Source organism: Epinephelus fuscoguttatus, linkage group LG22 (assembly GCF_011397635.1).
Source record: "Epinephelus fuscoguttatus linkage group LG22, E.fuscoguttatus.final_Chr_v1".
NCBI classification, from domain to species: Eukaryota; Metazoa; Chordata; class Actinopteri; order Perciformes; family Serranidae; genus Epinephelus; species Epinephelus fuscoguttatus.
The window spans coordinates 33,821,568-33,837,837 of NC_064773.1; the positions used below are offsets into that span (position 1 = coordinate 33,821,568).

Sequence of the window (16,270 nt, forward strand, 5' to 3'; positions counted from 1 at the left end):
GGACAAAGTGAAGGACTCTCTGAAGTACACTCGGGGATGAATGGAGGCTTTCTGGTGCTCGGCTAATGGGTGAAATGTGGCTGTTGTTGAATCGAGAGCTTGCGCATACCAGTCTGCGTGCTTTTGAGCATCTGCTTTCTTGAGTGTGTGAAAAATCTGTCGGAGAGGGAGATATAAATGTGTTTGTGTGTGTATGTGTGTGTGTGTGTGTGTGTGTGGGGGGGGGGGGGGGTGAATGTGTAGGACAGGTTGAGAAGGGGGTGGGAAGAGAGGAGTCCAGTCACTCGCTCCTAAGAGAGTCTATGGGGCTAAGCGGTGGTCGGAGGCCCACAGAGAGGGGAGTGTTTAAGAGAGCCAGACCAACTTGGGATGGGGAGGGGGGGGGTTAAACCAGTCTACGCTACTACAGCTAGGAGGAGAATGGTAAAAACCAATGCACTGGGAGGTAACAGAAGGGTCACTAAAAACAGCAACAATAAAAATGTACTTCAGTTCAAAAAGGAACAATGAAAGTAAAAAAAGAAAAGGGGAAACCATACAAATGCAGCGCAGACTCTTTCATGCAGCTGGATAAGCAGACAGACAGACAGACAGACATAATGATTAGTAAAAGAGGCAGTGACAGACAACTGGACACTGTGGCACATGTTAGTGGACACATGCAGTAGAAAGAAGGGTGAGCTGTGCATGTGCAAGTCTCTGCCTCTCTATTAAGGTGTATGGAGCAAGAAAAAGGGGCTGATGGATGGGGGTGAGGCATGGAGGGCATTTTGTTGTCGGCAGGTTTTTTGGTTTTCAATGGGTCGCTTATTTTTTGGTTCATGAGGAGGTGGAGGATGAGGAGACAGAGAGAGAGGTGGAGAAGGAGAAGGTTAGCTTTGCTTTCATGGAAGCTTTACCTAAGATCAGGCTGCAATTGAGATGTCCGTTTTTGAACCACAGAGTCTAACACGTAGCCCCCGACCCCCCCACCCAGAGTCACTCTTTCCTCTTGTGCTCTAAGGATTAATCCTTTACATCCACCTGATTTGGTTTAAACATGGATGCTCAGACAAGACAGGCAATCAGGTACTATCACCAGAAAGCAGGAGGAGGAGGAGGGAGGAGGAGCAGAGGGACAGTGCTACATAGAAAGGGTAAAAAGGGAGGGTTGGGGGGTTAAAGGTGGGCCCATAGAGCAGTTGGGACACCCAGACCACAGATACAGAGGTCCTGTCTCTCATCAAAGTATGAAGAGAGACAGAGAGAGAGAGAAAAGACAAGACATTGGGAAAGGAGGGAGAAGAGGGTCCCCGCTCTCTCTCGTTCTGCCTCCTCTACGCAGAATTTCCTTGACGGCGTTGTTTCGCTTCTTCAAAGCAGCTGCAAAGAAAAAGGGGTTATTGGCAGTCAAAACTTGGTGCTGCTGAAAAGCAGCACGGCAATCGGCTCGAGTGGTGAAGGTGAGAGACAGAGAGAGAGACACAGAGAGGAAGACAGAGAGAGACAGAGGCGTTTCCAGTGTACAGACACAGCAGGAAGGACAGCACATCAAAACGACATCAGATCATTTGTGTGTTAGCTGCTTTGACACCATCTGAGTTGTTTCTCAATTCACAGTCAGGAGAAAACTTTATGTGTTTCATAGTTTTGCAGGTGGTTCTAATCTCTCTGGGTGTTAAATCACACTTACACCTTGTTTTCTTTGGTTTAAACCACACGGAAAAGCTTACTAAATTCCTTTTTATTTGGTTCATTAAGGTTTATGCTGCCCAATTACAAATGAACCACAGCTTGTAAACAAAAGTCACAAGCAAGTCACTAATTGGACAGAAATTAGATGACCTGTAATCCTGCCAGGTTAGAGATTCTGGCAGCAGGAGAGTCTAAACTCAGTCTGTTCAGAGGGATTTGTGCCTAGATTGAACGGCTAAGAACACCTTTTCTGGTGTTTGTATCAACTGTGAATAGTCTAAGCGACAGCCAAATAAGACATCAGTCCAGACTGTGGTTTTGGTCTCGGTTTATTCTGTTATGCTAAATTTTCCAAGTTTGATGAACTGCTGGCTATCAGGTGTCAGCCTCCATCAAATCATACTCATAAATCCTGGATTTTTTGGAAGTTTTCTGTAATTGATTTGGATGTTGTCCTTACTCCTGACAAACCACATGGCAGACACTCCTTTTCAAGTGTTCCTGTGCAGACAAAGGCCTTTTCTCTCACCTTTCCACATGAACCAAACTGAAGAAGAGCCATTACCTCAGAGTTTAAATGAGCAACTATATACATCAATTAACCATAACATTAAAACCACTGATAGGTGAAATGAATACCTTTGATGATCATGCTACAGTCCAATGATCTGCTGGAAAACCTTTGATCCTGGCATTCATGTTGATGCCACTTGACTCACGCCAACTACCCAAACACCATCGGAGACCAAGTACCTCTGTCATGGCAATGACCTTCCCCAGTTGCAGTGGTCCCCCCAGAAAGACAATGCACCATGTCGTACCGCTAAACCTGCTCAGGAATAGCCCAAGAAACATGACAACAAGCTCAAGCTGTCAACTTGACCTCCTAATTCCCCAGAGCCCAATCTGATGGAGCATCTATAGACCCGTTTCCGCCAAACAGTCTGGAACAGTTCAGTTTGGTATGCATTTTTTCCATTTCCCCTGTGAAAAGTTGTGGATGGTAGCCATAGAACCGTTCCGTACCGTCCCTATTTTTGGTCACGCATTTGTTGGGGAACTAAAAAGTGGAGCTGTGAATACTGCAGTCCTATGATTGGTCAGTAGCAGACAGTCACTCTTGCCAGGGCTGAGTAGTGGCTTTTGTGGTTTTGAAGCTTATGTAACCACTGTTCATACTGTGGCAAGTCTTACATACAGTAGTAAAATTGTAACTACAAAATGAAAAAATGTTTTGCTGCCTCTCGCAGCAGATGTAGATTGAGAGAATAATAACTTAAGTCATTGGGCCGAATGCCAGCAACTTTTAAGATGGAATGTTTACTTGTAATGTTACTTAATGCATGAGTTGTCGATGTGAATCCTTAAATTTCAATATGACAATTTTGACCATTCTATTATGGTTTTTTTTGTTTCTCTTGGATGACATACACCTTTAATAATGAGTGGATCTTGAAGTGTTTAAAGATCTATATTAATTTCGACCAGATGATATGAACTGCACATATTCTAATCCTCACTCTGAGAAGAATTTAGCATAGCGGAGCGTCGTTCCTATCACTCCGGAAAGACTAAACCCCTGCAATTACCTGAGAAGGTCTAAATGCACAAGCTCACTATTTTAAAAAATCCCATCAAGAGAGACTTTCACTCCAGCCTGTTCTGTTTAATTTTGAATATGTTGGTGTGCAACCCTCTTCTGTGGACAATAAACAAGGTGCAGACATCCTCTACGTCACCGATGATGAGGACACACAGCAAGTGCTGGACGGCGCAGTAAGTGACCACAATTCTGCCCACATTTAAGAGTACTGTCTGTGGTGTAAACACTAAAGAGACCTGGGGTCTGGGTACCATGTCTGTTACCATGTCAGGTACCATGTTACTTTTGGTTCCAAAAGTGCCATACCGAAAGTGGTAGAAAGTTTGGTGGAAACAGGGTAGACTTGCACCAATTACAGTTTTTTTGGGCCGAGCCCGATTTCCGATTTGCAGAGAGTTTGGATGGCCAATTCCGATTTAATTTTTTTTCAAACCACTTTACAACACACAGGATATTGCAATATTTTCTATCTGTTAGAACATTTTAACCAAGATACAACCAGCTTTTCAATAATCATCTCTAACAAAGAAACAAAAACAGTGACACAGGTTCAGAAACATTTTCCTTTTTTGCTCAAATATAACTTCAGGTGCAGTATTAAAATAAATAAGTAAAAAAGGCATACATAAATAAAAACATAGATAAATAAAATAATAATTCTTGGTGTATAGCATTTGTGGGTAATTTCTTGAATAGATGAAAAAGTAAAAATATCTCCTGTGGAAGATTCACACAGGTCTTCACATCTACAAAGTGCAGTGTTATGGATATGGATTCTTATTTTAACAACTAGAAAAAAGGTGCACATTCTTTGGCACGTAGACACGCGCATCTTCGGCACGTGGACACACGCCTTGTCAGTTTCAAGCGGCACAGTGCAGCAGTGAGAGCTTCACAGTTAATGGGCAATTAATAACTTTCTCCTTCTCTCTTCTGATGTGTGTACATGAATGATTAAGGTGAGGAGCTGCCCATGTTTCACTTCCTCACATCACCCAAGCCGTGAGTTGCATCTATGTGTGTGTGTGTGCGCTGCTGATGTTACACGATGTCAATCATGCGATGCGGCTGGAATTTGACCGGCGTTTTAAATCGGCCTATTTCAGACTGTTAGACTGACCAGCCTGTCGCAGCCTGTGTACATTTCCCAAAGTTCAGAGCCGATCTGAGGTGATAGTGTGGGTACTGACACATCCAATTTTGGAGGCTAGGTTGAGGCCTAAAGCTCCTTGTCATGTTCCTCTGACCATTCTGAGCAGTTTTTTGGTGTGGGATGGTGCATTGTCCTGCTGGGGGGCAGGGCACTGCCACTGGGAGTACCCTAGGCATGAGGTGGTGTACTTAGTCTTCAACGGTGTTTGGGTAGGTGTTGGTGTCAAGTGACATCCGCATGAATGACAAGACCCAAGGTTTCCTGCAGAACATTGCATTATAACTAAAAGACTGATGTTATTAACTTCAACTGTCAGTGGTTTTAATGTTGTGGCTGATCAGTGTATATGCCAACATACGTCCATAGGTACTTAAAGAGTTACAGAGTGGGCATGTCTTAAAAAATTACCTTAAATGTTGTGTAGTTACAACAGACTTTTGGACAAGTCAGCTCAGCCAGAATCACTTGAATTAATACAGAGCTGACTATTGCTATGACCTGAGCCCAGTACAGTGTGCAGTTTTTGAAATGTTTGCCCACAGTTTATTGATTTTGTCCTTCAAATTAATAAGTCAGACTAAGTCAAGTGAGAAAGAAACAACTTGCTACATCTGATGCAGCATCAAAACTGTATGAGACAAAGGGTCTCATGCACAAATTTTCAAAAACAAGAGAAAATACAAGAGGAATTTAAGAAAACGCTGCTGCAATACATTCTCACTCTCACCTCATCAAATGCAGACCCTTGGTGGCCCTTCACATCAAACTATGACACTGTAAGTACCCCTCCAGCATCAGTTTTGGACGCTCAAGGACGGACATCAATTCACACTTGTTACATCCATAGTGTGTTTTTACAACAAACTTTTGTTTTCACGGGCAATGTAGACACACAGTGCCTGCTTGTTAAATGCATCTCTTTTCAAAATAAATTTAGCACATATGTAAAAAAACTTCCTAAGATCCTAAGGTTCCGTTAACAAAAGCATGTGGTTAGGTTTACAAAAAAACATCATGGTTTGGCTTAGAATAAGTATGTTTGTTCCTAACATAATGTCATGTCATGTGACATGCATCACAAGCATAGCATGCGACACATTATGTTGTTAGAAAAGTAACCCCACTGACATTTGGTTTCACACTGGAAACAAACAGCAGGCTTCTGGGTGAAAGTTCCGTTTTTGACCCATCCACCTCCCCTCCCTACCGCCCTATGCAGACTATCTCGCTCTTTATAGTACAGCAGCTGCTCGGAGCATCAAAAAAGGCAGTCGCACAGTATGTCTCTAAAGGGTGCCTCAGTGCATCGGTATCTGATGCTGGAGACCACTATCTGACGGGTTGGGAGTGAGAATGGATTGTGCTGCATGAGGCCCAGACTGTCCAGAGGTGAGGACAAATGAAACTAACATGACTGCTACATGACTTCTGATCAGTTAGAGAGATCAAACTCAGTTATGAGAGGTCACTTCAATCTCTCACTTAAGTTCCTACTTCTACTATAAACTAAATGTTGTCATTTTAGGGAATAAAATTAAGCAATTTGAGGGCACTACCTCAATTAATTTGAAAAAAGTTATTCAAGTAAAATGAGGTTGAATTATTAATTTCTGCACGCCAAACAAACTGCAATTTTGTGCACACAAGTGATCAATACTACAACATTTGGCCAGGCTCCATAGATTAAGGACCCTTGAGGCCAAATTACATAAACTAGAACCAGTTTGAAGAGCTGCAGTAAACAACAGCAGAGAGGTAATAAGTATTTCTTACATGTATATCAGCAGGAAGGAGGTCTAGAAAACAAAATTATGAACAGCTCCACTTACCTGGAACGTCTTATTCATCCTCTACTGTTTAGAAAAATAGCTGAACAGATGAAAATGAATATGTGATAGCCAGGATGTGCAGGCATTGCTTCTGTTGACAGTCATATGTGCAGATGAGCTGTTTGGGCAGAGAGAGCTGCCTGCTTGTTGAGATCAGCTGAGTTCTGACATGATGAATATGAGTGGGAGATGTGTCAGTCAGTCATTTTCCACCAGCTAGCTCAGGCGTTCCTCTAATACTCTAAACATATTATTGCTCATTCCCTGACACTTTACCACTGTGGTTTCCCTCTGAAGGTCCAGACACACCAAACCGACATCAAAGAACTGGTGGCAACAAAGGCCTACCATGGCGCCGCCTCATGTCACCTGTGTCTTAGCCAAAAGACCTGCACATGAACACACTATTGATACTATAGCCAACGGCTGATTAGCACATACCCTCTGAGCCTGCATGAGATGAAATAACTGTCTATAGCAGCAGGCAGTGATAGTCTGCGTAGAGTGCTCCAGGGATGACATTTTTCTGTAGGCCTATGGTTCCCTTTTTCAAAAAGCCTTTGGGATTTTTCCATTGGATTTTGGATTATTGCAGAAAATGAACTCTGTGGCAAACACACATTATGATACTTAAACGTTTTGTTCAGCAAGATAGTCTACACAAATGAACACCACTTCCATGATTTTTGAAGCCTGATTGCAATCACCATAAGTAAAAAGCTAACGTTAGGCTAAAAACAAACCCCACCACAGTCACATGGCTTAACATTGCCACTACAACAAGGCTGTAGAGCTGTGGTCGGCATGATGACGTTCTTTAGTCCCATTTAGCCAGTTGTTAGCAACCGCCTATTTTAGGACACATTAAAGCTTCAAAATTCATGAGTGGGGTATTTACTGACATATTTTATGTCATAGAACAAAACGTTTCTTTAACTTCTGTTAAACACAGGCCTTATTTCAAGGTATCTAAAAAAACATTTAAAAATGGGTGCTAACTAATTTCTGGGTTTTAGGACTCATTCCTGGGGCACTCTATTCATCAATTAAAAAAGGGAAACGGGAAGACCATCAGTACAGATTAAAGATGCTAGTTAGCCAGTTAGCACATTAATAACACAATCCAATGTTGAAAGAACAAAGGATACTTACCATGCACTACAGAACAGAAGCATCAACAATTACGAAACAACTATTTCTGCAAAGAGCCTAATAGCTAAAAAATAATCTTACCGAATAGAACAAGTTTGTTTCAATCTCATGCCCATTTGACTTTAGCCGTGTCTTTACTTTCTTCACTTTTGTCTCTCTTGTGCACTGATTTGGACTTGCAATCAGAAGGACTTCATTCACCAATGGGCTCTGAAAGCTCCACCACCAGTTGCTGAATTGGCTGAAAAACTGGCAACAAAGGCAGACTATAGTGCAACAGTGTGGGACACACTGCAAAGACTAGGGGGACAGACGCTCACCGACTGCCTGTCAATGATCAACGGGTGACAGCCAGCTTGGTGTGTCAGGGCCCATAAATACTTATGTGGCAGAGAAGATGGAAACAGAGATTTAGAGGAGACATCAACTTTTTTTATTTGCACCTTGTACACCCTAATCTCCTGAATACCCTGCTGCAGTTTGATTCTATCTCCACTGGAAGAAAATGATGTGTTGCTTCTTTTGTAACCACTGAAAGATGGAAAACTGAGAAATGTTTCACTCTTTACCTATTTTGAAATCCTTGCACCTATCGCAAGCAATGATTTTCATTTTGTGCCTGAAATTATAATTTTTTTGTGAAAAGTTTTAACGTTCATGCTCATTTTACATTAGTTGTTAATTTGATTTCAGCCCATACAAAACTGAAATAAATTACAATAAAGACCATAACATAATGCCATTATGTTTATTTTATTTTTTCTGTAATTTACTGACGGTCCTGCAGTTGTGATTTTGTAGGTTATACATAACAAAAGAACTTCTTACACCACTAATGCAGGTTAGATGCTGAATATAGCCTTAGGCTGGACTACAGCTTTCATTAAAAAGGTATCGACTGAATCATATTCTTGATTTTTTTTCACTGACAACCTGAAACCTGTGTCTCATCCATGTCATTATTATCAGTGTGGGTTTGTTACATTAATAAATTAGGGTAGATAAATCTGTTAAAGTGCTGGCCTTTGTTTTTTCTGTGTTCAGGGTCTCGAGGGGTGGGGACAGAACTCACTACGACCAACCCCTGACACTTTTCATTCTGTGACTTTCCTCCTGTTATCATCTGTGCTACACAAACAGTGTTCAGGACCTTCTATCATGCAACAGATGTTACAGTCAAACAGCTGTGAGGGCTTTAGGGTACAAGTGTGTATGTAAACTTGGAAGCCATCTTAGTTGTCACTCACCGATGCAGGTCTTGCTGTCCGAGTGCAGGGCATACTTCTGGTGGCAGCCACACACCGGCCCTGTGTCCGTGTCATCACATGTGTGTTGACAACCGCCATTTCCATAGTTGCACGTCACTGAAAACAACACACAAGAAAGAACCCAAAGTTACAGTACAGGCCAAAAGTTTGGACACGCCTTCTCATTCAATGCGTTTTCTTTATTTTCATGACTATTTACATTGTAGATTCTCACTGAAGGCATCAAAACTATGAATGAACACATGTGGAGTTATGTACTTAACAAAAAAAGGTGAAATAACTGAAAACATGTTTTATATTCTAGTTTCTTCAAAATAGCCACCCTTTGCTCTGATTACTGCTTTGCACACTCTTGGCATTCTCTCCATGAGCTTCAAGAGGTAGTCACCTGAAATGGTTTCCACTTCACAGGTGTGCCTTATCAGGGTTAATTAGTGGAATTTCTTGCTTTATCAATGGGGTTGGGACCATCAGTTGTGTTGTGCAGAAGTCAGGTTAATACACAGCCGACAGCCCTATTGGACAACTGTTAAAATTCATATTATGGCAAGAACCAATCAGCTAACTAAAGAAAAACGAGTGGCCATCATTACTTTAAGAAATGAAGGTCAGTCAGTCCGGAAAATTGCAAAAACTTTAAATGTGTCCCCAAGTGGAGTCGCAAAAACCATCAAGCGCTACAACGAAACTGGCACACATGAGGACCGACCCAGGAAAGGAAGACCAAGAGTCACCTCTGCTTCTGAGGATAAGTTCATCCGAGTCACCAGCCTCAGAAATCGCAAGTTAACAGCAGCTCAGATCAGAGACCAGATGAATGCCACACAGAGTTCTAGCAGCAGACCCATCTCTAGAACAACTGTTAAGAGGAGGCTGCGCGAATCAGACCTTCATGGTCAAATAGCTGCTAGGAAACCACTGCTAAGGAGAGGCAACAAGCAGAAGAGATTTGTTTGGGCCAAGAAACACAAGGAATGGACATTAGACCAGTGGAAATCTGTGCTTTGGTCTGATGAGTCCAAATTTGAGATCTTTGGTTCCCACCGCCGTGTCTTTGTGAGACGCAGAAAAGGTGAACGGATGGATTCCACATGCCTGGTTCCCACTGTGAAGCATGGAGGAGGAGGTGTGATGGTGTGGGGGTGTTTTGCTGGTGACACTGTTGGGGATTTATTCAAAATTGAAGGCACACTGAACCAGCATGGCTACCACAGCATCCTGCAGCGACATGCCATCCCATCCGGTTTGCGTTTAGTTGGACGATCATTTATTTTTCAACAGGACAATGACCCCAAACACACCTCCAGGCTGTGTAAGGGCTATTTGACCAAGAAGGAGAGTGATGGAGTGCTGCAGCAGATGACCTGGCCTCCACAGTCACCGGACCTGAACCCAATCGAGATGGTTTGGGGTGAGCTGGACTGCAGAGTGAAGGCAAAGGGGCCAACAAGTGCTAAACACCTCTGGGAACTCCTTCAAGACTGTTGGAAAACCATTTCAGGTGACTACCTCTTGAAGCTCATGGAGAGAATGCCAAGAGTGTGCAAAGCAGTAATCAGAGCAAAGGGTGGCTATTTTGAAGAAACTAGAATATAAAACATGTTTTCAGTTATTTCACCTTTTTTTGTTAAGTACATAACTCCACATGTGTTCATTCATAGTTTTGATGCCTTCAGTGAGAATCTACAATGTAAATAGTCATGAAAATAAAGAAAATGCATTGAATGAGAAGGTGTGTCCAAACTTTTGGCCTGTACTGTATATTTACAGTGTTTGTCTGAAAGTCAATGTAAATTTGTATCATATTTGATAAAAAGTGAAGATTCTATTGTTTGTAACATTTAAATATTTAGTTTTTGGGGACAGTTTTAAAACTTGGTTTGGTTTAGGCACAAAACCAATCTGGTTAGGTTCAGGATTGGGGGGTATTAGGAGTTAGGGGTTAAGAAAAGATCATGGTTTGGGTGAAAATGATTACTTTGATAATCGGAGGGCCCAGTGTCCAATGCAAAGTTTCTGTGTTTTAAGAATTAGGTCTTAAAAATGTTCCTGAGTTCCTAGAAAACTTTCAGTCAAGATGGGCCTAAAGGGGAAAAGAGAGAGAAAAGGTTTCTATTTCTCAATGATTTCATGAGAAAGATAAATAATTTGAAAGAATGTGAACAACACAGGGGATGGGAAAAGATGTGGAAGAGTGAGAAAGAGAATGCAGTTGTGGGGAAGAGATAAAGAGTGATGAGAGGTGGAAAACATGGGAAAGAGCAGTTTCTAACGGGGAGCTTTCACCGCAGGACCTTTCTTGGAGCATTTTTTGAGAACTCCTAAACCTTAGCCCTTTCTCCACCAGAGAAACCAGGGTTCAACTTTACTCCCTTGGCCCTAAAACAGCCAGCTAAGTACTACTTTTTAATGGGCCACAAACTGTTGAAATGGAGTTTGCCATAATAAACAGAACTGATTTGTCAAGCACTAACAATGTAAGACATCTGTAATTCATCCAACATTTTTACCTCCTAATTTGCCTAATCTTCTGTTCTTGAGGTGAAAAGGGAAAAACATGCGCGAATACACTTGGTGAACTTTTCCAAAGCTTTTCTCTAAACTTTGCACTTCCCTTACTTGGACCATTTTTGTATCTTTCAGGGATTTGAAGGAGAGAAGAAGAGAGGATGGGGGAGATAAACCTAGAATTGCAGTCTCTCGGGTGTATGCCTCCACCAACCAGTTAGGTTGTCATTTACTTCCATGGCTGTCCAGACTCATGCAGCCATGAAAGTAGAAAATGCCTCACATATGGATATTGCTCAAAAGAAGATACATATTCTCAAACATGGATGCCTGATACACATCTTCAACCTGGCAGCACAGAAGATCTATACAATCAGCACAGTCTGAGGGTGTGCACCCAAGATTATTGTCACCAATTCAGTATCTGACCAAAGTCTCCCCTTCTTTTCCTGAGTTATGGTGTTGAGTAATGGCCAGAAGTATTATGTCACAATGAAGTTGACCCTTGACCTTGTGGATATAAAATGTCATCCCCATCAGCATTATATTCTGTTAGACATTTGTGTGAAATTTTATCACAATTAGTGTATATATTCTTGAGTTTTGTGAGGTTACAATGACCTTTAACCACCAAAATCTAATGGGAGTGCGAATTAAAAATATCATCATAATACAATATTTCTGGGACAACAATAAAATATTTGCTGATGTCACAAAGTCTGCAACACTATATGATTCAATTCAGGGATCTGCAATCAGTATGAGACAATATCAGTAAATATCCCTTCTTGGCTGCTTATCTGCCTGGCGCTAGGCTGCTAGCACTGTTGAATGTCAAGGACAGGGGTATGCTTGGACAGAAATGGTGCCACAGAAATGCCATGGGAATTTCAGAATATTAGTATTAAATATGATGATATGTACCAATGTTTTCACTTTGCGTCAATAATATTGGATTGTTGATTGCTGAATCGATATATCTATCCAGACTTGTGTATTGTTACACCCCAAATATGTAATCAGTTCATTGTTGAGTCCAGGTAGACATTTGTGCCAAATTTGAAGAACTTCCTCAAGGTTTTCCTGAGATATCGTGTTCATGAGAATGGGATGAGGGTGAGGTCACAGTGTTCTTGACCTTTGACCACCAAAATCTAACCAGTTCATCTTCGAGTCCAAGTGGACGTTTGTGCCAAATTTGAAGAAACTGCTCAAGGCACTCCTGAGATATCACATTCACAAGAATGAGATGGGTGCAAGGTCAGAGTTACCTTGATCTCTGACCATCAAAATCTAGTCAGGTCATTGTTGAGTCCAGGTGGACGTTTGTACCAAATTTGAAGAAATTTCCCTCAAAGCATTCTTGAAGCATTCCATTCACAAGAATGGGACAAGCAGACAGACGGACAACCCAAAAACCTTTTGTCTCTGGCCTCAGCTGTCTCTGGTGCAAAGGCATTAAAAAAAATGGATGAGGCAAAGAGTGAAGTAGGGGGAGAAAGTGGGAGACAGAAGGGAGAAAATGGAGGAGAGAGGTGAAAATGAGACAGAGAGGAGAAGGAAGGGAGGATATGTGTGTGTGTGTGTGTGTGGGTTTGTGTGTGTAGACATAACTAGCACTTCTTTCATCACTTGTTTACTACTGTCCTGTGCCGCCATGCTCAACAGGCCGGCACAGCACTGGGTCCCTCGCCGCTAATGAAATATTACCACAGCGGGGGATGCATTAGAGCTTTTCAGAGGCTTTCACAATCTTAACACTCTCACTGTCTGAGAGGAGAACAAGATGTGATGCCAAACAAAGTGTAACTAAAAGCTTATTTCCCCCCCCTCGAAAACAGCAGCCCTAAATTCCGTGGCTGCAGGCACTCAGCATGAAGAGTGAGAAACAGGGATGGAGCCGAATGGCGAGGGAGGGGGGTGAGAGACATGAATTCTCTCTACTGAATCCTTCAGCACCTTCAGCTTGGCCTGAAACGCTTAACTGATTTTGGTATTAAATGTCCACCCTCATATTTTACTGCTGAAGGCCTACTGGAACTTGTCCACCATTGCTATTACAGATGTTTATTACAGGAGCAGTTTAGAGCCTTCATCACACCAGCACGTACCTCAATAAAATCAAGTCTATGAAACAAAGTGTTAATACTTTGCTGCCATGTGAATTGTAAAACAAAGTGACAAGTAAATTGACTAAAGATTAACAGATGACAGAAAGCATTACGCAAAAGTGCATTTGACTACATGGAGTAAATAAAGACATCCAGCGTCTGTGTGAACAAAACTGACACATTAATCTGAGACTAAAGGTTGTCACAGTCACTTCCTGGTCCGTGTGTGTGTGTGTGTGTGTGTGTGTGTGTGTGTGTGTGTGTGTGTGTGTGTGTGTTTGTCAATAAAGGGGATTACTCAGGTTAGGCGTGATACCTACATGTACAGTCTTTCTGGTTTTTGGCCAGTTCAAAGCCAGGACGGCACTCACACGACACCCCGCCTTTGCCTGGAGCCTCTCTGCAGATGTGGGCGCAGCCGTGGTCCTTGTTCATGCAGTTCATCCCGTCTGTGCAGGGGACAGAGACAAAGGGACACAGAGAATGTAACCACTTTTTAATGATGTGGAACTGTACAGGGGTGAACTTAGCTGACCAGTGATTATCTCCACCAGCACACTTGAGTTCACAGCTTAGCTTCAAATCCAACACATTCTCACTTTGCCCTTGTCACATAGCAACATTTGGTCATGGACTTTCCACACTGAGATATGATGTGTAAGGTACCCTGGGTCAGTTGGTTGTTGATATTCTGGAACAAAGTTTTTGCTGTTCCATGCACTGTCTGTTTTCAAAATACACTTTGGTTTTATCAGGAAATGTACAGTTTGCATACAGTCTCTTTCAAAGTAAACACACTACGTTGGAACAACATCACAAATTAATGTTTTTTTCCTTCAACAGCAAACGCATGTGGTTATGTTATGCCAACACACGTGGTTGGGTTTAGGAACAAGGAATAGGGTTTGACTCTACAATCTTATGGGAAGCAAACAACCTGGGTGAAAGTCAGGGATTGTTACATCCATCCACCACCACTCCCGCCCACCCTACTTGGACTTCCACCACCTACCACGTCGGTAGCGTAGTGGATAGTGCTGGTGCCCCATGTATAGAGGTGATGTCTTGCTGCAGCAGTCGCAGGCTCGACTCCGGCTTGCAACCCTTTGCTGCATGTCAACCCCGACTCTCTCTCTCTCACCCCATTTCGATCTGTCCATTCAAGGCAAAAGCCCAAAAAAATAATTAAAAAAAAAAAAGAAAAAAAAAAAAGAATGTTGTATAAACCATAGTGGAAGCTCTTTGAAGTCCCTCTTGGCCTTTACCTTTGCCCTTGCTGAAAATGGTTTAGTCTGCCCCTGCACAACAGGATATGTATCTAAAGGCAGCTAGAGCTGAGTGAGTGACTGCTTATGCTGCTGAAGCACCAACGTACACTGCTGTGTCTTTCCCCAAGAAAGGGAAATGTTGTTTTCCAAAAAAATCCAAATCAGGCCCTATGTTCTCTCAGCCCAATGTACCCTCATAAATGTTTTTTTCCAATCCAAATAGGGCCCTATGTTCCCTCAACCTTGTGTCCCCTTATGAACCTTTTTTCATGAAAATTAGGCCCTATTTTCTCTCAGCCTTATGTTCCCTTATGATTTTTTATCCATTCAAATCAGCCCCTTGTTCTCTCAGCCCTATGTACCCTTGTGAATATTTGTTTTCAAATCCAAATTAGGCCTTTGCTAGGCCTTAAGCTCCATGTTTCCTTTGCACCTATGTTCTGTCAGCACCTATTAACTTTTTTTTACATCTTAATTAGGGCCTATGTTGTCTTACCCTTATATTCTCACATGAACTTTTTTTCCATTAAAATTAGGCCCTATGTTCTTTCAGCCTGATGTTTCTTCAGCATCATAACCAGGCATTCCATAACTTGGTTTGGGTTAGGGTTAGACAGACAAATGAACAAACAAACAGACAGGGGTGAAAACATTACCTCATTGTTGGATGAACTGATCTGAGGGAACACAGGGCTTAAGAAACATATCCATGCTCCCCTTTCTTAAGTCCCACTCTCTCACATAATAAAATCTGAACACATTTCCTTTTCCTCATCAGCACCAATTAAGCCCTGTGCCTTAATTTATGCTTCTGCTTTGTCTGTGTTTTCAGCTGTAACTGATCTGAGGTTTCTCCCTGTCAGCACTGACATGGCTGGTCTTCCCTCCTCCTCCTTGTCTCGTTCCCTGAATCCCTTCATTCCTTCACCCAAGCCTGTTTGATGCGGTCTCCTATCCTGGTGATTTGTAGAACACACTGTGGCAATAATATGTGAAATAGGCCAGTGTTTAAATCTTCATCAGCTGGGGGAGGAAGCAGGGAGGCGGAGGATGGAGGGCCAGTGCTCTCCAGAGAGGCGAGGAGGGAAGGAGAAGCCAGCCAAAGATATCACTGAGCTCTGGGAAGAACTGGAAAAGAAAGTTTGGGAGTGTGTGGAAGTCTACCCATCATGGCACAATTAAATGTCTTCAATCATAAAGGATGCTTTCTTTCACAAAGTTTCTCCCAAGGTTTTAGGTAGCTTAACTGACAATCTAGTGTTAACATTTTGCTCCTCATGCCAGTCATCAAATCTTGTGACTGGGCTGTATAGATTCATTTCTTTGTGACTTTTCAGAAGAATATTTATTATTCTGAATTGGGAGTATCAAGAATCAAGGGCAGAGAGAATCTGCCTTCTCAAGAACAGAAAAATACACCTCACCACAACAAAATAAACTCACTTTAAAGGACACTTCTGTTACCAAGACATCATCAGTTTGCTCCTTATTCCATCTTTTGTTGTTTGCCATTTGCAAGTTTCTCAATGTTTACTAGCGTGATAGGGAAGTCCTCCTCTAGTGAAAATGCGAGGTAATTCTTTTCACTTTGGAGTTATTTGTCCATTAATTTCTAAATCAATCGATCAGTTTGTTGTTCAAAAAAAATGTCAGAAAACTCAAAAAACTCAAACTGATTCACTGATTATCAAATTTGTTATATAA

At 42.0% G+C, this 16,270-nt stretch overlaps 1 protein-coding gene across 2 annotated transcripts in view; it reads right to left on the reverse strand.

Moving 5' to 3' along the window:
* The window catches only part of scube1 (signal peptide, CUB domain, EGF-like 1), a 221,054-nt gene that overhangs the window by 83,948 nt on the left and 120,836 nt on the right, over positions 1-16,270 (reverse strand). For both annotated transcript variants that reach the window (XM_049567062.1, XM_049567060.1), the window contains exons 5-6: positions 13,619-13,747; positions 8,659-8,775 (exon numbers count right to left, since the gene is read on the reverse strand). In XM_049567062.1, the coding sequence (XP_049423019.1) occupies positions 8,659-8,775; positions 13,619-13,747 (246 nt within the window). The remainder of the gene's footprint in view (positions 1-8,658; positions 8,776-13,618; positions 13,748-16,270) is intronic.